This window comes from Equus przewalskii, chromosome 6, assembly GCF_037783145.1.
Source record: "Equus przewalskii isolate Varuska chromosome 6, EquPr2, whole genome shotgun sequence".
In the NCBI taxonomy this organism is placed as follows: Eukaryota; Metazoa; Chordata; class Mammalia; order Perissodactyla; family Equidae; genus Equus; species Equus przewalskii.
The window spans coordinates 32,549,788-32,571,839 of NC_091836.1; the positions used below are offsets into that span (position 1 = coordinate 32,549,788).

The 22,052-nt window shown below is 39.1% G+C and overlaps 1 protein-coding gene and 1 pseudogene across 1 annotated transcript; both read right to left on the bottom strand.

Moving 5' to 3' along the window:
- Nucleotides 1-430: 430 nt before the first annotated feature.
- On the bottom strand, nt 431-1,363 carry LOC103550107 (olfactory receptor 8B3-like). The gene has a single exon (XM_008518845.2). The coding sequence runs from the start codon at nt 1,361-1,363 to the stop codon at nt 431-433; it is 933 nt and encodes a 310-aa protein (XP_008517067.2).
- Nucleotides 1,364-16,297: 14,934 nt separating this feature from the next.
- Nucleotides 16,298-17,210, bottom strand: LOC139084291 (olfactory receptor 8B3-like; annotated as a pseudogene).
- Nucleotides 17,211-22,052: the final 4,842 nt, after the last annotated feature.

A 22,052-nucleotide genomic window follows, 5' to 3' on the forward strand; every position in this document is an offset into this window, starting at 1 on the left:
CTTTGGCATTTAAAGGACATTTTCTTTCCAATTAGAGAATGGAAAGATAAAAGGGGAAACAAAGTATCTGATTCATGCTTCTAATAGGGAGCAACAGATAGGAACATGCCTATTAATAGAATGTCACGCTAGTGTTACCTAATTCAGTCATTTAGAGACCATTCATCTTTTCCTAGTGGAAAAAAAAATTCAAAATGACAATAAAAAGACAGAGGTAATGTATTTCTTACTTAACGTTATTAATAAGTACAAAAAAGTTGGAGAAGATACTGTGCAATTGGTGAAGAAAGAAGAAGACTTAGATATAAAAATGCAAATTTCCTTCACCATGTTAAGAAAAAAAAGATAAGAAGGCTGCCACTAAAAGTATTTTAAACACACAGAATCTCCCTTTCTTGGGACTAAATGCACAGACAGATACTGTTTCTGATTAAAACCTCCTCATACTGAGGGTTTTTCTCAGAGCAATTTTGACATCTTTGTTCCTCAAACTATAAATTAAGGGATTCATCAAGGGAACTGTATTGGTGTAAAAGACAGAAGAGATTTTTCCCTCACCCATAGACACAGCAGAAGATGGTTTGAGATACATAAATGCAGCTGATCCAAAGAAGAGAGAAACAGCAATAATGTGGGAACTGCAGGTACCGAATGCTTTGGACCTGCCCTCTGTGGAACTGATGTGGAGGATGCTGGAGAGGATGAAACCGTAAGAGACAAAAATGGCGACACTGGGCACAATGACATTGATGCCCCCCACAATGAAAACTTCCAGCTCATTGACGTAGGTGCTCGTGCACGAGAGCTGGAGCAGAGGGAAGATGTCACACAAATAATGGTTGATGGTATTTGCATCACAGAAGGTCAGTCTCAGCATACATCCAGTGTGGGCCGTGGCACCAGAAAATGCCATAAAATATGAACCAAGCATAAGGCTGGAACACACTTTAGGGGACATGACAACGCTATACAAAAGTGGTTTACGGATGGCCACATAGCGATCATAGGCCATTGATGTCAGCACATAGCATTCAGAAATACTAAAAAAGCAGAAAAAGTAAAGCTGTGTCATGCAACCCATGTAGGAGATAATATTCTGCTTAAATATGAAGTTAACTAGCATTTTGGGTGTAAAGGTAGAAGAATAAAATAAATCTATGAAAGATAAATTAAAAAGGAAAAAATACATGGGCGTGTGTAGGTATGAATTCAGCCCAATTATAGTTATCAAACCCATATTTCCCAACACAGTGACAATATACATTACTAGAAATAAGAAGAACAGAGGGAGCTTGAGATCTGGTTGATCTGTTAATCCCACCAAAATGAATTGAGTAATGAAAGAGCCATTTCCACGAGCCATCCTTCTCTAAGAGGATCTGTGAGCAAAGAAGAAAAAAGTGACATAGAGGAAAAACAGCTTTTCCACAATATCTCTTCTCAGAAGTGTGGTATATGCACTGTGAATATCTGAGACTAAGCTAACACGCACCCACAGAATTGCTTTACCATCATCATAGAACTGAGTGACATGGACTTTTCCTTATAGAGTCATTATAAGCCAGGTAGCAAAGAATATCAAAACTTAGCCTACAGAGTGAAGGGAACTTCTGCCATATGAAAATCTAACTGTTGGAAGAACCAAAGGATAAAAGAAAAGAAAGATGGATCTAGAGGGAATAACTTTTCTCTCATCTCTACATTTTTTCATTCACTTGACCCCTCTTTTACTAGTAAAATTAGAGACCAAGACATTAGTTGCTGATATTGGCCTCAAATGCAGACTAGACATGACGGGGTGGGAACCCAAAACATTGTTTCTAATCCAAAACTAAGGGACTCTATGAGAGATTCTATGGGAGATTACTTCCCCATGTCACAGAATAAGAGCCATAAATGTAGAAAAGTGAGAGTTTCACTGGAAGAGAGGAAACTTACTAACTGATGAATTGCACCCTCTGAGCCCCTTAATTTCTCTGACCATTTCCTGCGCCACCTCTCTAATAGATTTTTCTGTCACTTTCAATTGAGTCTCAGGGACTGCAAAAATGGCAGAGAAAATGGCATATCTTAGATCTTCAGTATTCCATCTCAAACAAGGAAAACATCAATATAAATGGAATTCAGAAACTCACCCTCCTTAAGTCAGAAAACATCGGTGCTTGCTTATCACTATTATTACCCCTGTTGTCCTGGAAGGACAATTTCAGGCACTGAGGCTTTGGTTCTTTTGAATATAAGAGGATGTGTCCACACTTAATTTCTGATATGCCTTGGAAATCATTCAGAACTACAAATCATAATTTCTGATTATGACTTTCAGTCCTCTCAAGCAGCAGAGAAAAATAAACAGTTTTTATTTTAATTATTTGTGACACTTGGCAAGTCACAGAAGATTTAATGTGAGTGTAATGATGGAATCATTGTTATAAACAACGCAGAAGTTTACTCAATCTCTTCCCAAGGGACCAGTTTCTTGGTGTAATAGGGAACTAAGGGGATTGTATTTACATTCAGGACCATAAACTGTCTTCAGTTCCTCAGGGACTCAAAATCTTACTCAAGTTTTCTCGTCACTGTTGGGATTGTACATCCCCCAAGGAAGAGCCACAAACAAACTCCCATTTCCCTTTCATAAAAATGCCAGAAGAGGAAACCTAGACCATCTTATCCCTATGAACACAGTGACTCAAAAACAGTTCATGCACAGGCTCCCTTTGTAAGAACTCTAGATAGTAGTTAAGATTGTCCTGCACCCAGTTTTAAGTGTGAAACCACTCATAATGAAGCTGTTAGGGAAATTCAAGATTTCTTCTTCTCTTAATACCTACCCTTGTATGGCATGTTTTGATTAGAAAAAGAAACCCAGTTCCTAGTTTCTTCTTGGGAGGGAAATTGCTAAACCATGCATCTAATGTCCTGACTTTACTTGGGGAATTCCAGAAGAGTGGCTTCTAAATAGCCTGTCTCAGAAAGTTGAGGAGACACAGGACATGGAATCGTTTAGCTGCCCTATGTGAGAGAGAACACAGATAGCAATTTTAGTTAGAAGTCACTATGGCCCCTGCCCTGTTGCAGCAGAAAACTAGCAGTATAAAATCCTTTCCCTTCTTTCTCCTTGGTAAGGGGAAAAGGTGTATTTTGCTTCCAATGACCCAACTTATGTGGGGGCTGCCTGAGGAACTGGCTTCAGTTTTGCTTGTTTTGGAATGCTGATGTGACCCAACATGCTCCAGATGCCTGGAACCACTAGAAGATGTAAAGCAGATTGGTCTAATACAAAAAACTAGAAGTGACCAGTGTCTGGACAGGCTTATTAGTGTGAGTTTTCTCAGCACAAGGCCAGTCCATGAAGAAGATTAGCAACAGATGTTAGCTCAGGGCTAATCTTCCTCACAAAATAAAAGAAGTGCCTCTGAACAGAAAACAATGTCTTGTCTTTTCACAATTACAGGATATTTTTTTTTTACATAGCAACTCTAAAGAGATAAATATGAGAAAGACCATTTAGGCATTGTATAAATCCATTTGGGCTGCTATATCAAAATCTATAGACTGAACACCTTACAAATAAGAAATATTTATTTCTCATAGTTTTGAAACCTGGGAAGTGCAAGATCAAGGCACTGGCAGATTCAGTGTCCTTGTTCATAGAATTCCATCTTCCTGCTATGTCCTTACATGGCCAAAGAGACAGCGGAACTCTCTGATAAGGACACTGATCCTACTAATAAGGGCTCCACTCTCATGACCTAATCAACTTCCAAAGTCCTCAACTACTAATACATTGAAGATTTGGTTTCAACACATGGCTTTGAAGAGGACACAAACATTTAGATTACAGCAGGCACTTAAAGATAATGCCTTCTGAAGTTTTAATTTTAGATTTCACTTTGAAGATTTTTCTTCACTTTCTATATCTATGATCTAAGATCTATGTTTAACATATTCCCAGTATATCACATATGATTTTGAAACTACTATGCTCATAAAATTGGTTAAAGAAGGTAAATTTATGATGCAGTATTTTGGAAAAGGATCCAAGGTGAGGAGAAAATTATTAATTTCATGAATTGAGGTTAGAAAGCACCCAAGAAATCTCCACATGTGCTTGTGATATTAAAAAAGAGACACTAGGCTCTCTCATGGGAATTCTGTAACAACCAAAGTTTCCCAGTGTTGCCCGCAGCCTCAAAGGGCAAGGAATGACAGGTACCGCCAAGGCTACTTGGTTGTTTAAGCAATCAAAGTCTATTGATAAAGGGAAACAGAATGAGGAGAGGGGATAGAGAGGAACAACAAATCAGTACTTACTACATCCACACCACAATCAGCTGGGGAAGTCTCAACAGTTTGTATGGAGGGTGGGAGTGCCGATTGTCTGGGTCTGAGGCAAAGCGCCCTTTCCTCAGTGAGACTCCCAATTGTTCTATGTCTGTGACTCCCTTTTATCCTAAGGTTTCTCTGGGCTCTGACTCAGGGTTTTAGACATTTGTATACTTTGAGTTATTTCTTCTTGTTTCCATGGGTGGGATGTTTCTAAAGTCCAGTCAGGTGCACGTCGGGGGTGGCTAACCCAGACATGGAACATGATGCAGGACATATTTTTTGTAACTTGTGCACTAGAGTCAGGGCCTAAGTGGTCATCTTTGGCCTCGAGGCCAGACACGTTCCTTCATGTAGGGCCCAGGCCCAGTGTCCTTGGAAGGCGGGGAGGTCAATGAACTCTGTACATCCATTACAAAGAAAGTTTGACTATAAGGCTTAAAATAGGTGTTATGATTAAGAACTGGCTAGCCTGACTGTATTTTTTTCTTAAAATATGAGCAAAAACAGAGAAACAGAGGGAGGAGATCCAAGATGGCACCGTGAGTAGTCCTCTTTGTCTCTCCCCCTTCGAGTCTACAATTATTTGGACACTTATCGCTTGACAAAGTTTATCCAGACAGCATCTCAGGACGTCTGAGACACCCACGCGACTATACATCGGAAGGCGGATGGACTTTCCTCCAGGAGGATGTGGAAATAGGTGAAAACTCTCCAACCCCGACCGAGCAGCCTAGTACCCACAAGCGGCTTTCTTCCAACGGACGTCCCCAGAAGACCTACACACATCTAGGGCAGGAGCGAGCACACAACAGAGGAGCGATGGTGGAAACAGGTGACCAGAACCCTACCTAAACCCCCCGCAATTACTCCTAAACGCAGAGGGAAACTTTGGAGTTGCACACCTGGGCCCGCGGGGAGAGCCTCTCCCTGCCATTGGCGGGGAGACCCTGCCTGGTGTTCACGGCTCCCGGAGAGTCCCAGAGAGAGTCGCTGAGGGTACGGAGGTCTCCCTGCTGCCACTGCCGGCACGGTGGGACTAGGGATTGCTGGAGATCTTGGAGAGGACTGGGGCTGGGGGAAGTTTCAAAGGCTGGCTCTGCGACCCGGAGGGGAAGCTCTGGAGTTCCGCCCGGGCAGCAGACAAAACTCTCTGTCTGCCATTAGCGGAGGGGCCACGCCCAGCACTCAACTCCAGAAAAGCCCCGGAGAGAATCCCAGAGGGCGGGGCGACCCCCAGCTGCCGTTGCCTGCCCCGTGGGACTAGGGATTGCCGGAGATCTCAGAGAGGACTGGGGCTGGGGGAAGTTCCATAGGCCCGCTCTGCGCCCCGGAGGGGAAGTTACAGAATTCTGCCCAGGCAGCAGACAAAACTCTCTGTCTGCCATTAGCGGAGGGGCCACGCCCAGCATTCACGGCTCCGGGAGAGTCCCAGAGAGAATCCCAGAGGGTGGGGTGACCTCCAGCTGCCGTTGCCCGCCCCGTGGGACTAGGGATTGCTGGAGATCTCGGAGAGGACTGGGGCTGGGGGGAGATCCAGAGACCCAGCTCCGTAGCTTAGGGGGAAACCCTACAGGCTCACAGCAGCCTTAGGGAAAGCCTCTGCACAGCACCAGTAGAAACCACCCAGCTGACAGCCACAAGGCTGGAAGACCCCAGGGCAAAAACAGCATAGCTAGGTGAACTAACCACAGACTGTAGAAGATGCCAATAGCTCTCCTGCGACCCATAGAGGACAAGTGAGATTTTGTGGGTGCCGACAGCAACGGAGCGACAAATATAAGTGATCCCACCCCTGGCCGCTGGAAAAGCCCATAACACCATTGCAGACCCCAAGGAGGGAGCACATCTAGGTGGGCTGCAACAGTAGGCACCAGCAGCCTGAAGCCCCCCTGTGACGGCCCCCACGGCAGAGGAGCGAATCCAAAGGACCACTGTGACTACGAGGAGGGGCCCGGGCCCAGGCCCAGTTAGCAACTACGGACAGGGTTCCTGGTTGGTGCAGTATAAACAGCGGCTCCCCCACCGCAGCAGCTGAAACAAGTGAAAGGAGCAACTAAACTCTATCTCCATGCGGAGGCACAAATAAACAACATCAAGCAATATGAAAAAATACATTAAATCTCCAGAACAGAAAGAAAGTAACAAATACACAGAAAACAATCCCAAAGAAAATGAGATATATAACCTAAATGATGATGACTTCAAAACAGCCATCATTAAGATTCTCAATGAGTTAAGAGAGAATTCTGACCGACAACTCAACGAGTTCAGGAGCTATGTCACAAAAGAGTTTGATACGATAAAGAAGAACCAAACAGAAATATTGGAAATGAAGAACACAATAGAGGAGATTAAGAAAAATCTAGATGCTCTGAACAGTAGGGCCGATAATATGGAGGAAAGAATTAGCAATTTGGAAGATGGCAATATAGAATTGCTGCAGGCAGAGGAGGAGAGAGAAGCAAGACTAAAAAGAAATGAAGAAACTCTCTGAGAATTATCAGACACAATTAGGAGATTCAACGTAAGGATTATAGGTATACCAGAGAGAGAAGAGAAGGAGAAAGGTGCAGAAAGCCTATTCAAAGAAATAATGGCTGAGAACTTCCCAAATCTGGTGATAGAGATGGATCTTCAGGTGACAGAAGCCAATAGATCTCCAAACTTTATCAATGCAAGAAGACCAACTCCACGGCATATAGTAATGAAGCTAGCAAAAGTCAACGACAAGGAGAAAATACTAAGGACAGCCAGGCAAAAGAAACTAACCTACAAAGGAACCCCCATCAGGCTATCAGCAGATTTCTCAGCAGAAACTTTACAGGCTAGAAGAGAGTGGAATGATATATTCAAAAATCTGAAGGACAAAAATCTACAGCCGAGAATTCTCTACCCAGCGAAAATATCCTTCAAATATGATGGAGAAATAAAAACTTTCCCAGATAAACAAAAATTAAGGGAGTTCATTGCCACAAAACCTCCTCTTCAGGAAATCCTCAGGAAAACCCTCATTCCTGAAAAATCCAAAAAAGGAAAGGGGCTACAAAGCCAAGAGCAGAGGAGATAAGTAGAAGGACAACAACAGAGAGCAGCAGCTCTACATCAGAACAGATTAAACCATGGGACGAGAAACAAAGGAAATTGAAGAAAACTGGAAAACAAGACACAACATGGTAGTGGTAGGCCCCCACATCTCAATAATCACTCTAAATGTAAATGGATTGATCTCCCCAATCAAAAGACACAGAGTGGCAGGATGGATCAAAGAACAAGATCCAACAATATGCTGCCTCCAGGAAACACACCTCAGCCCCAAAGACAAACACAGACTCAGAGTGAAGGGATGGAGAACAATACTCCAAGCTAATAATGAACAAAAGAAGGCAGGTGTCGCTATACTAATATCAGACAAGGTAGATTTCAAAGCAAAACAGATAAAGAAAGATAAAGAGGGACAGTATATAATGATAAAAGGGACTCTCCACCAAGGAGATATAACACTTATAAATATATACGCACCCAACACAGGAGCACCAAAATTTGTAAAGCAACTCTTAATAGAACTAAAAGAAGACATCAACAACAATACAATAATAGCAGGGGACCTCAACACACCATTAACACCAATGGACAGAACATCCAGACAGAAAATCAACAAGGAAATAATAGAATTAAATGAAAAATTAGACCAGATGGACTTAATAGATATATATAGAACACTTCATCCAAAAACAGCAGGTTACACATTCTTCTCAAGTGCACATGGAATGTTCTCAAGGATTGACCATATTTTGGGAACCAAAGCAAACATCAATAAATACAAGAGAGTTGAAATAATATCAAGCATCTTTTCTGATCATAATGCTATTAAACTAGAAATCAACTACAAGAAAAAAGCAGAGAAAGGTTCAAAAATGTGAAGACTAAACAACACGCTTCTCAACAAACAATGCATTATGAAAAAATTAAAGAAGAAATCAAATTTTATCTGGAGACTAATGAAAATGAGAACACGACATACCAAATCATTTGGGATGCAGCAAAAGCAGTCCTAAGAGGGAAATTCATCGCAATACAGGCTCACCTCACTAAACAAGAAAAAGCTCACGTAAGCAACCTCAAACGACACCTAACAGAACTAGAAAAAGAAGAACAAACAAAGCCCAGAGTCAGTAGAAGGAGGGAAATAATAAAAATAAGAGCAGAAATAAATGATATTGAAACAAAAAAGACAATAGAAAGGATCAATGAAACAAAGAGTTGGTTCTTCGAAAGAATTAACAAAATTGACAAACCCCTAGCCAGACTCACCAAGAAAAGAAGAGAGAAATCACAAATTAATAAAATTAGGAATGACAGAGGAGAAATCACAACAGATACCAATGAAATACAAGAGATCATAAGAGAATACTATGAAAAACTATATGCCAACAAATTGAACAACCTGGAAGAAATGGACAAATTCCTAGACTCCTACAATCTCCCCAAACTGAATCAGGAAGAAATTTAGAATCTGAATAGGCCAATCACAAGTAAGGAAATAGAAACAGTAATCAAAAACCTCCCCAAAAATAAGAGTCCAGGACCAGACGGCTTCTCTGGAGAATTCTACCAAACATTCAAAGAAGACTTAATACCTATTCTCCTCAAACTGTTCCAGAAAATTGAGAAAGATGGAGAACTCCCTAACACATTCTATGAAGCCAACATCACTCTGATCCCCAAACCTGACAAGGACAACACAAAGAAGGAGAACTACAGGCCGATATCACTGATGAACATAGATGCAAAAATCCTCAAGAAAATTTTGGCAAACCGAATACAGCAATACATCAAAAAGATTATACACCATGATCAAGTGGGATTTATACCAGGGACACAGGGATGGTTCAACATCCGCAAGTCAATCAACGTGATACACTACATCAACAAAATGAAAAACAAAAACCACATGATCATCTCAATAGATGCAGAGAAAGCATTCGACAAGATCCAACACCCATTTATGATAAAAACCCTCAGTAAAATGGGTATAGAAGGAAAGTACCTCAACATAATAAAGGCCATATATGATAGACCCACAGCCAACATCATACTCAATGGACAAAAACTGAAAGCCATCCTGCTGAGGACAGGAACAAGACAAGGATGCCCACTTTCACCACTCCTATTCAACATAGTACTGGAGGTGCTGGCCAGAGCAATTCTGCAGGAAAAAGAAATAAAAGGAATCCAAAAAGGCAACGAAGAAGTAAAACTCTCGCTGTTTGCAGACGACATGATCTTATATATAGAAAACCCCAAAGAATCCACAGAAAAACTATTAGAAATAATCAACAACTACAGCAAAGTAGCAGGGTATAAAATTAACGTGCATAAATCAGTAGCATTTCTATACACTAACAATGAACTAACAGAAAAAGAACTCAAGAACTCAATCCCATTCACAATCGCAACGAAAAGAATAAAATACCTCGGGATAAACTTAACCAAGGAAGTGAAGGATCTATACAATGAAAACTACAAGACTTTCTTGAAAGAAATTGACGATGATATAAAGAGATGGAAAGACATTCCTTGCACATGGATTGGAAGAATAAACATAGTTAAAATGTCCATACTACCTAAAGCAATATACAGATTCAATGCTATCCCAATCAGAATCCCAAGAACATTCTTCACAGAAATTGAACAAACAATCCTAAAATTCATATGGGGCAACAAAAGACCGCGAATTGCTAAAGCAATCCTGAGCAAAAACAAAGCCGGCGGAATCACAATCCCCGATTTCAAAACATACTACAAAGCTACAGTGATCAAAACAGCATGGTACTGGTACAAAAACAGGTCCACAGATCAATGGAACAGAATTGAAAGCCCAGAGATAAAACCACACATCTATGGACAGCTAATCTTCGACAAAGGAGCAGAGGGCCTACAATGGAGAAAAGAAAGTCTCTTCAACAAATGGTGCTGGGAAAACTGGACAGCCACATGCAAAAGATTGAAAATTGACCATTCTTTTTCACCACACAGCAAAATAAACTCAAAATGGATCAAAGACCTAAAGATTAGGCCTGAGACAATAAGTCTTTTGGAAGATAATATAGGCAGTACACTCTTTGACATCAGTTTCAAAAGAATCTTTTCGGACACTGTAACTCCTCAGTTGAGGGAAACAATAGAAAGAATAAACAAATGGGACTTCATCAGACTAAAGAGCTTCTTCAAGGCAAGGGAAAACAGGATTGAAACAAAAGAACAGCTCACTAATTGGGAAAAAATATTTACAAGCCACTTATCTGACAAAGGGTTAATCTCCATAATATACAAAGAACTCACACTGATTAGCAACAAAAAAAACAAACAACCCGATCAAAAAATGGGCAGAGGACATGAACAGACATTTCTCAAAAGAAGATATGAATATGGCCAATAGACACATGAAAAAATGTTCATCATCGCTAATCATCAGGGAAATGCAAATCAAAACTACACTAAGATATCACCTTACACCCGTTAGATTGGCAAAAACATCCAAAACCAAGAGTGACAAATGTTGGAGAGGATGTGGAGAAAAAGGAACCCTCATACACTGTTGGTGGGAATGCAAACTGGTACAGCCACTATGGAAAACAGTATGGAGATTTCTCAAAAAGTTAAAAATAGAAATACCCTATGACCCAGCCATCCCATTACTGGGTATCTATCCTAAGAACCTGACATCAGAAATCTCAAGAGTCTGTTGCACCCCTATGTTCATCGCAGCATTATTTACAATAGCCAAGACGTGGAACCAACCTACATGCCCAGAAACTGATGATTGGATAAAGAACATGTGGTATATATACACAATGGAATACTACTCAGCCATAAAAAAAGACAAAATTGGCCCATTCACAACAACGTGGATGGACCTCGAGAGTATTATGTTAAGCGAAATAAGCCAGTCAGAGAAAGACGAACTCAATATGACTCCACTCATAGGTGGAAGTTAGTATATTGATAAGGAGATCTGATCGGTGGTTACCAGGGAAAAGGGGGGGTGGGGGGAGGGCACAGAGGGTGAAGTGGTGTACCCACAACATGACTAACAAAAATGTACAACTGAAATCTCACAAGGTTGTAATCTATCATAACATTAATTAAAAAAAAAACAAAAAAAACCCCCCAGAGAAACAGAAGGAGGACCTGACAAACTACGACTTGTGTGACCAGTGCATTTAACTATCATCCTTTGCTCAAAACCAAGTGGCCATGTTTAAAAGCCACTCTCCTTTCCTTGAAATTTGCCAATTTGAAATTTCTGAACAAATCAAAGTCATGAAAATACTCTGTGTAAAGGCAATGGACAACTGAATTTTTGGACAGTAGAACTCAGAAATGTGTCCTAGTAAGTCCCAAATTGTGACAGTACATGTATTACTTGAAAAGAAGTACAGTTATCTGGGATTTACCCTATTCGAGTATCAACTGTCTTATCAATGATGCACTAATAAAAAACTGTTTCCTCTGAACTTTGCTAAATCGTAAATTCTCTACAAAGTCTCTACATATAACTCATAGAATGGAGAGAAGGAACACTAAGTCTTCAGGGGAAAGCCTTCCTGCAATTTCAAATGTCCTAAAAACAAGATTTATTCGTATCAAAACTACTACAGTGTGAAAAACTAATCTTAATAAACTCTGCCTATAAATTATAATTCCTAGCAATAACTAACAAAATGTTTATTTTCAGTACTATGTCATCATGCTATTTTACCATCATTTTTTATAAATAAAATCATTTACTTGGAATCCAAGGCAAGCTCCATGTTCTAACCAGTTTATAGAAAGTTAATAATCATGACGATTCCATTATAAGTACAAACATTCAAAAACCAAGGGCCAACTACTTATTCACTCTCTGCTTTACTAAACAGAGATAACCTGAGTTCCGTATTCAGGTATTCAGATTAAAGCCCATGCTGTTATCCAGGAACAATGCTTATCCAGACAGGTAGGTGGAATATAAAGTGCTTTAACCCAATATTCTGGGACTAGACACAAAGTTCTTTACTGATGAGTCATCCCTAAACTTCAATTGCAATTGTGATCCCTGGCTCTGATTCAATCATTATGTTTTATAACACTCTGGAGATTGAAGAACAGTCTTTTCTCTATGCCTAAACATTTCTATATTTCTATATCCCCAAATTCTTCTCATCAATGACCTTTTCAAAGTAATGCATGAAGAAGTTCTTTAGGGAAAAGACTCTATAAAGAAAGTAGAAAGGGTTAAGAAAATGAAATTAGGGGCCGGTCCGGTGGCGCAGCGGTTAGGCTCACACGTTCTGTTTCTTGGAGGCCTGGGGTTCGCCAATTCGGATCCTGGGTGAGGACATCGGGCCACTGGGCAAGCCATGCTGTAGTAGGCATCCCACGTATAAAGCAGAGGAAGATGGGCATGGATATTAGCTCAGGGCCGGTCTTTCACAGCAAGAAGAGGAGGATTGGCAGCAGTTAGCTCAGGGCTAATCTTCCTCCAAAAAAGAAAAAATAGAAAATGAAATTGTATGATGTGGAATGAGAACTATACCCTCTCTACTATACCATTAAACTAAATATAATGTTTTATACCTACCACAAATCTATAAAGTAGGATTTTACATTCTTTTTCCTCCTCCCACAGACACTGGAAGAAATTCGTCACTGAGTGCGGTAAAGGGATTATCTCTGCCCTGGACAGGTCTAGATTACTTTGCACGTGTTACTCAACCTCTGCTGGTTTCTTCTGTGTGAGCCAATCTATGCTAGCAAGGCTGTTCCCATCTACTTGGATTGTCATTCTCATCCTTTGCTTAGGGATTAGTTTAATGCTCAGTTTAAGTAGAAGTATAATCAAAGTTTTGTAACCTTAATTTATTGTGAAACAACATAAATAGATATGTAGAAGTCTATAAAATATACACTTCAAATGCCTATTATAAAATTAACAGCTTATAATTACCATGGAGATCTATAAATAGATTACTGTCAGCAACTCAGAGCCCTCTATGTGCCCCTACTTGATGGTAGTTCCATCCATTCTTCCATTCCCTCTCTTAAATCTGTTGCATTCCCTCTCTGGCTTTTCTTTAGAGCTTTACACCTAAGTAGGGTCTCATGGTCATCTGCATCCAGCACAAAGAGAATGTGGAAAGGGCACTCCATGGCCATGGGGTGATGTTCATAATGTCTAAATCTCAGTCACATGCTACATCATTCTGCAAGAATGACTGGGAAATGTGTGCTGTGGAAGAAGAGGTGAATAGCTAGCAATCTGCCAGAATGGGCTAATCATATTGCTGCCTACCAATATCATTGATGTGAAAATTCAATGTAATCTTGAAAGTAAGAACTTACTGCTGACTCTGGCACTTAGGAAGCACATTTTAACAATAATGATTATTATAGACTAAACTTATGTGTTTCCTTTCATTCTATAGAGAAGTATGAAATAAGAATATATCCATTAACATATTCATCTATACTAAATTAGGCAATGGCTGTCAACGAAATGTGAAAGATTCTTTAGGAACAGTTTTCCTATTTGAAAATTTTGCTTTTGTTTGTGTTCAGAGGCATTTTTACTCATTGAAACCATTGTTCATGTTTCACTGATGTTTAAAAGTATGGTAAATTTTATATAATTTGTAAGAACTTGATATATCTAGAATCAAAACACCCAAATCCTAATCTCAGCTCTACCACTTATAAATTGTGATTTGGAACAAGCCATGAAAATCTCTGTGCATTAGTTTCATCATCTATGAAATGGGAACCAGGATCCCCTTCTCCACTTATCCCAAAGTTCTTCCCTGGGACAGATGTGACAGTGCAGAGAAAACTGGAACACTACTTCTAAGAGCCATTGTAACACCTTGTACGTTCAAATATTAATATTGGGGTCAAGGGGTAAGTTATGAGCAGTCATTTAAAACCATAAGTCAAAGATTTAAGCAATGCTGAACGTCTAAAAAACAAAAAAATGAACAAAAGCCAACAATCCAACTACGCTAAATTGCAAAATACCTAAATATTGAATGAAGATTAGAAAAACAGTAAAATAGTAAATGTTATTACAGTTATCTTAGAACATGTTTAAATTATCATGACACATCACATTGAGGATATTGGAGTGGTCATCTTTTTACCTGTTTTCTCAAAAGAAAAATAATCCAACATCAAATTCCAGGAGAGAAATTGTCTAAATTTAATTTGTTCACCAATTATTTCTTTCAAATTGTCATGGCTTTCCCAGCTACAATTTGAGGTTTTTGTACTTTAAAATCCATATGGGCATAGCATATGGAAGCCATGAAAACTAGGAATGATTTACTTGTTCCCAGGTGCAACAGCCCTGTAAATGTTTTTAATATCAAATAACTTAAGCTTTCATCCTTTCTGGAAGGCTGACTCCTATAATATTTGTAAGATTTTTTTCAGAAAGGAGAAGAGAGACATAGAAAGGGCTGTCTTTTCTCATTATTTTATTTTCTATTCCTTCTTCCACTCAGTATATAACCTCCTTAAGATGTTGTCCCGTCTCTATCTGTTTCCACACAAATGTGACCGTAACCAATGGTCTTCATTCCCAAACGACTATTAATGTTTGGTCATTATGTATTATAAGTTTTAATAAAAGTTTTAAGAAAAGTCGATGATGAGTGCAGTACTTTATGGACAGAAAGATAGTTACAGTACTCTACAGAACAGGATAAACATTCAGAATGAAATGTGGTTTCTAAATCTCACTGTCCATTCCCTACTGAGGGACCTCTTCTTTATTGGCCACATGTCTCCATTGGTCATGAACTAATAACTTGTCCCTGGGAAATTATTCCTCCTATTTCTTGTTCACTGAATTATAAGGCCCTGAAAACATCTCAGGTTCTTTTGTGTGTATGGAAATAGCTTTTCAAAATGGAAATGCTTTCTCATATTTCATGTCTACTAAAATAAAAATAAAAGTAGGTAGACAGAAAGTATACTCTAAAGAGTAATAAACGTGATGGGGCCAGGCCAATGGCATAGTGGTTAAGGTCACAAACTCTGCTTTCGTGGCCTGGGGTTCAGGGGTCCACATCCTGGGCATGGACCTGCACACCATTCATCAAGCCATGCTGTTGAGGAAGCCCATATAATAAAATAGAGGAAGACTGGGACAGATGTTAGCTCAGGGCCAATCTTCCACACTGAAAAAAAAAAAAAAAAGAGCAGTAGACTTGAAAACAAGAGGCTAACACTCTATTTTAGATTTTTTCATAAACAAGCTTTGTGACTTTAAATCATTAATCTATCTGAGTTTCATTATTCCATCCATGTAATAAATACATATGGACAATCTATTATGTACTACTCTGAGGGTAGAAAGGCAACTATAAAATCTCTCAAGTAAAACGAAAGAAGTTTAATGTACAGTGTTTACCTCTGCAAAGTGGGATATATTTGAAGGTCATTATGGAACCTGCTATAATTGTGAAGCCCCAGCATTTGAAGGGGTCATATTCCTATCCACTACAGGATGGGAAAAAAAAGGAGTAGGTACAGATTATCTGATTCATGCTTCCAAAGGCAAGTTCCAAGTAGCAATTAAGATATTGCCAAATGAAAGACATCACACTAGTGTTACTTTATTGATCATTAGCAGAACAATTCATCTTTTCCCAGGGGAAATAAAGAATGTAGATAATGAAAATAGAAAGAAAACAGATAAATTTCTTCCTTCATGCTACTCTTAAATAGAAAAATGAGGAAAAGGAAAGGAAATTGTGAGGAAAGGAAGCAGACTACTCTAAAAAAGTAGAAAACAATAGTGAAAAGCATCAAATTTCCATCACCATTGTGAGGAAAAAAATAGGCTTAGAAGGCTGCTGCTAACAAAATTGTAAATAAACACACAAATCTCCCTGTTCTGTGACTACCTGCACAGAGACAAAGATTCTAATCAAAATTTTCTCCTCTTCAGGAGTTTTCTCAGAGCAAGTTTAACATCTTTGTTCCTCAAACTGTTGATTAAGGGGTTCATCATGGGAATCACATTGGTATAAAAGACAGAAGAGATTTTTCCCTTATCCATAGACACAGCAGAAGATGGCTTGAGATACATAATTGCACCTGATCCAAAGAATAGAGAAATAGCAATTATGTGGGAACTGCAGGTACTGAAGTCTTTGGAATTGATGTGGAGGATGCTGCAGAGGATGAAACCATACGAGACAAAGATGGTGAGACTGGGCACAATGATGTTATGCCCACCACAATGAAAACAACCAGCTCATTGATGTAGGTGCTCATGCAGGAGAACAGGAGACCAGGAAGGATGTAACACAAATAGTGGTTGACGATGTTTGCATCACAGAAGGTCAGTTTCAGCATGCATCCTATGTGGACCATGGTACCAGAAAATGCCATCAAGAATGAACCGAGCATGAAGCTGGAACACACTTTAGGGGACGTGACAATGTTATACAAAAATGGTTTACAGATGGCCACATAGTGATCATAGGCCATTGGTGTCAACATATAGCCTCCAGAAATGCCAAAAGTACAGAAAAAATGGAGCTGAGTCGTATACTCCATGAAAGAGATAACGTTCTTTGATAAGAAATGTATCAGCATTTTTGGTGCAAATACTGAAGAATAGCAGAGGTCTATGAAGGACAAGTTAAAGAGGAAAAAGTACATGGGAGCGTGCAGGTGTGAATTCAGCACAATTAGAGTTATCAAGCCCAAATTTCCCCACACAGTGACCTTATACACTGCTAGAAACAGGAAGAACAAGGGAAGCTGGAGATCTGATCTATATGTTAATCCCACAGAATGAATTCAGTCACCAAGGAACCATTTCCAGGAGCCATTCTTCTCTAAGGGAATCTGTGGACACAGGAGAAAAAGGTTACACTAGAGAAGAATTCAGCATTTCTCTCAATATCTTGTCCTACAAGAGGTATACACTGGGAATGCGTGAGACTAGACCAACCTGGGCCCATAGAATATGTCTTTTCCATCATGATACTGAGTGACATGGACTTTCCCTTACTACATTCTTCATAGGCTAAATATAGCAAACAGCATCATGAAATTATCCTACTGAGGGAAAGCTATTCTTGACATCTGAAAACATGACTGCTGAAAAAAACAAGGGATAAGAGAGAAGGATGGACAAGGACAGAATCACCCTTCTCTCATCTTACAATTTCTTCACTCACTTAAGCCTTCCCCTCACCAGTAAAGTTGTAGGCAGAGACCCTAGAAACCTGGTGCTGGCCTCTAATGCAGATTAGACTTGGTGGAGTGGGAACTAAGAAGATTGTTTCTAACCAAAACTAAGGGACCAAATTCTAAGAAAGGTTAAGTTACTACCCCATGTCACAGAGTAAAAGTCATAAATCTAGAAGAGTGAGTCTGTTCATGGGGAGAGAACTTACTGACTGAGAAACTGCGCTTTCTGAGCCTCCTAATCTCTGAATATTCTCTGATCTCCATTGAACACATTCTCCCAGCAGTCTCACTTGAATCTCAGGACTGCTTAAAATGAGAAAGAAAATAGCAGATCTTATATCCCTGGACTTCCATCTCAAAACAAGAAGGACATTAACATAAATAAAATTCAGAAACTCACTCTCCTTAGGCCAGAAAACATTACTGCTCTCTTATCCTTGGTCTTTACCCCCATGGTCCTGGAGAGGCAATTTCAGGTTCCAAGGCTTTGGTTCTTCTGATTTTAAAAGAATGCAGCAGATATTTATTTCATATATGCCCTTGAAAACTTTCTTAACTATCAATCACAACTTCTGATTATGACTTTGAGCCCTCTCAAGCAGCAGAGAAAAAGAAACACTTTATTATTGTCATATTTACCACTTGATAAGACAAAGAAGATTGAATTTAAATTTAATAATATAGAGTGCTTGATTATAAGCATGGTAGAAGCTTGCTCATTGTCTTGCCCAGGGATTACATTCTATGTGTAAAAGGGAAACAAGAGAATTATATTTACACTCTGGATCATGATCTTTCTTTAGTTCCTTAGGGGCTTCATGTTTTAATCTAGTTTACACTTCACTCTAGGGTTTGTATATCCCCTAAAGCAGAGGTAAAAATAAACTCCCATCTACGTAACATCTTCACCTCTTAAGGAAAATTTATTATACATCTTCTTTCTCTGTTTCTTTCCACATCCGAATGGAAAATATCCACAGAGTCTGCCTACAGTCTTCTTTATTTCTGCACCTGAAATTTTTCAAAACTTGCAGTAACTCAATTTAGTTGTTGTCTCTCCTTGGTTACCGCTAGAAAAAAAAAAAGTAATGCCTTTTTACCTCCCTTACCTTCTAGATATCTGCTGGAAATTTCTACCCGAGGATCCTACTGAGTCCTTAAATGTAATATTTCACTAAATGAGGTCATTAATTACTTCTCATTCTAGAAAAGAGTGGGGCTATGGAGTTAGAGGGTATGTGTTGACTCCTACTCCTATGTTTACTAACTTGGACATGTTACTTAAACTCTCTATGCATCAAGTTTATAATTTCTGAAATAGTGATGATAATAGCAATTCTTCCACTGGGTTGTCTTGAAGATTAAGTGTAAAAATCCATGTGAAGTAGTGAGAACATTACCTGGCTTGTGGTAAATAGTCAGTCAATGTCGGCTGTCACTATTTATGTTCTAAAAATTTCCAATAGATTCTCCACAGTAACACTCAACATTTTTTCCCTTTAATTCTGTTTTCCCTCATAAACTATAAGTTCTATAAGGACAAAGATCTCTTCTGTCTTTCTTACCATTGTTCTCATGGTGCAATGAATAGTGCAGAGTACATAGTAGGCACTCCATAAATAATTCTGTAAGGTATATTGGCCTCTGGTGAAAACCTTCAGAATGTTTCCCACATTTCTCATATGCTAAGCATTAGAGTCTGCAACCACACTGACTTGATCCATTTTCCTCAGTCATCGTGCACGTTCAGGTACTTATAAGGTTTTAATTGAATTGTACTGCTGATTTGCAGTGGCTCCAACTATTATTCCAGCTTTTTCTCACATTCTGCCTCTTATTTGACCATATACACTGCTTGCTAGAATAAGTTCTGAAAGCACAGATCTGTCCCTTCCTCATTTAAGAACTTTCAGTGTTTCTCAATTACCCGCTGGACAAATGAAACATTGTAATCAAAGTATAAGTATCAAATTATGATCAAGTTTTGGATAAAATTAAAGAAGAAATCAAGTGAGAGTTAAATTTTATAAAAATTGTGAAAGTACTTTTTCAATTTATTTAAATATTTTGAGCACATTAATTATTGTGCAAACTCTTACTCTTCTCAACAAATATGAAAAAGAAAATGTTGGAGAATGTTTATGTTTCATAGACCACAAGAGTATAATGAACAGAAAACACCTGCTGAGAGAACCAAAGAATATATTAAGATTTAAGTTTAAATCTGTACATGCTCTCTTTTCTATCATAACACATTACAGCTTTTCTGTTCCATGTTTCCTGAAAAGTTGCAGGACTACCCCTTGTCGGTGTCGCAATCCAATGTACACATCAGGATAGATGCGGAGAGGGCTGATGGCCACTCTGAGTCTATTATAACCAGTGTTTCAATATATACATAGGTTACATCTGTTAAACATACACAGGTGTTCTGGACAATGTAATTAGCGAATGCCAAGAATTCTTAGTGATTTCTCAAGGAGCCCTCCCTCAGCCTCTGTTTTGATATTATCATGTTATTGCTGTGCTCCTATATTTTGTCTTGGAGCATGCAAGTCCTCCTAGGTAACGGCCCCTCCTGCTCCCAATACCGTGTCTCCATCTGTGACCCCAGGGAACCGGTGCCTGTCTTAGGTTGACTCCCCCCCCGCCCCGGAGGCCTTACACATCATTGGCTAACTGGCCTTCTCACCTCCGGGTCACAGTTTGTCGGGAAGCTTTTTCCAGTGATTATTAACCCTTCTTGCATCAGGGGCGGCTACACCACTTAAGATATTCATCTATTAAAATAACATGCTTTCCATTTTATATCTCAGGAATGTAGGATTTAACCCATACCCTCAATTAGAAAGTTTCCTGCTTTAAGTTACAGAATTCTGTTAGAAAATCATTTAAAATAGGCACTTTTCTCACATAATAATAAACAATTGTGTACATTGTCCTGGGGTTGAGTTAGAAACTGCATACTCTCAAGGACCTGGACTATTTATTTCACTGTCCTTAGAGTGTTGGACTTAGTATTCAAGCTGTTCTCCTCATGGTCACAAAATGACTGCCATACCTCCAAATTTAGACACCTCTAAGGACAACTATGTCCAAAGATAAAAGTAAGAGAACAAGGCAAAAGGACTCTCCTCACATCTCTCTCTTTTTATATCATGAACTAAATCTTCTCCAGAAGCCAATAGATGACTTCCTTTTCTGCCTCTTCAGTCAGGACTATGCCACTCAGCCAACCTAGTTGCAAGCGGTACTGACAATATGACCATCTTCTATTTTCAGTGATTATCATGCAGCGAGGTTTTTGATATTAGAAAGAAAGAGAAGAATTTCTATTGGATAGGAGACCAACACTGTCTGCCACAATCGAAAAGCTTGTGGAGGATGTTTGTAATAGAAAATTTGTTCAATTTAGCTATAGAATACATTTGTTATTTTTAAATGAATTTACTCTTTTAAGCTTTAAATCAACTCAACTGTCTTAGGACATTCAAACCATGTATAAATATATATATATATATATATATGAGAAATATATGCATAGGTAAGTATTTATACACACTGCTTATATGAAGTGGAGGGAAAAGAGCATCAGCTATACTTAACAAAAAGAGTTTCCTCATTAGTCTAAAAGTATCTGACTCTCAGGGCCCACTTGGTGGTGCAGTGGTTGGGTTTGCATGTTCTGCTTCAGATGCCCAGAGTTCACTGGTTCAGATCTAGGGTGTGGACCTATGCACCACTTGTCAGGACATGCTGTGGTAGGTATCCCACATAAATGGGGGGAAGATGGGCACAGACGTTGGCTCAGGGTCAGTCTTCCTCAGCAAAAAGAGGAGGATTGGTGGCAGATGTTAGCTCCGGGTTAATCTTCCTCAAAAAAAAAAAAGAAAAAGTATCAGTCTCTCTAAATGTTCAAACTGTTTAAAATAAGGAGTACCTCCAAAGGATATCAATGGGAAAGCAACAAAACAACCCACAGAATGAAAGAAATATGTACAATTCATCTATTTGATAAGGATTAAGTATCCAGAATGCCTAAACCACTCTTCAGCTCAATAACAAAGACAAATAATCCAGTTTTAAATGAGCACATTATTTGAATAGACATTTCTTCAAAAAAGATATACAAATGGGCAGTAAGCACATGAAAAGATGTTCAATATCATTAGTAAGAGGGAAATGCAAATCAAAACCACAACAAAGTATCACCTCACACACCACTAGCAAGACTCCAATAAAAAAGACAGATGATACCAAGTGTTGCTGAGGATGTGAAGAAATTGGAACCTCATGCACTGCTCATTACAATGTCAAACAGTAGAGCCACTTGGTAACCAACCTGAAAGCTCCTCAAAAATATAAAAACAAAATTGCCATATGACCCAGTAATTTATTTCTTAGATATATGCCTAGCAACACATATATCCACACAAAAATTTGTAAATGAACGTTTATAGTACCATTATTCATAATAG

Coding starts and splice junctions, on each gene's coding strand:
- LOC103550107 (XM_008518845.2), bottom strand. CDS start 1,363: ATGGCTCGTGGAAATGGCTCTTTCATTACTCAATTCATTTTGGTGGGA.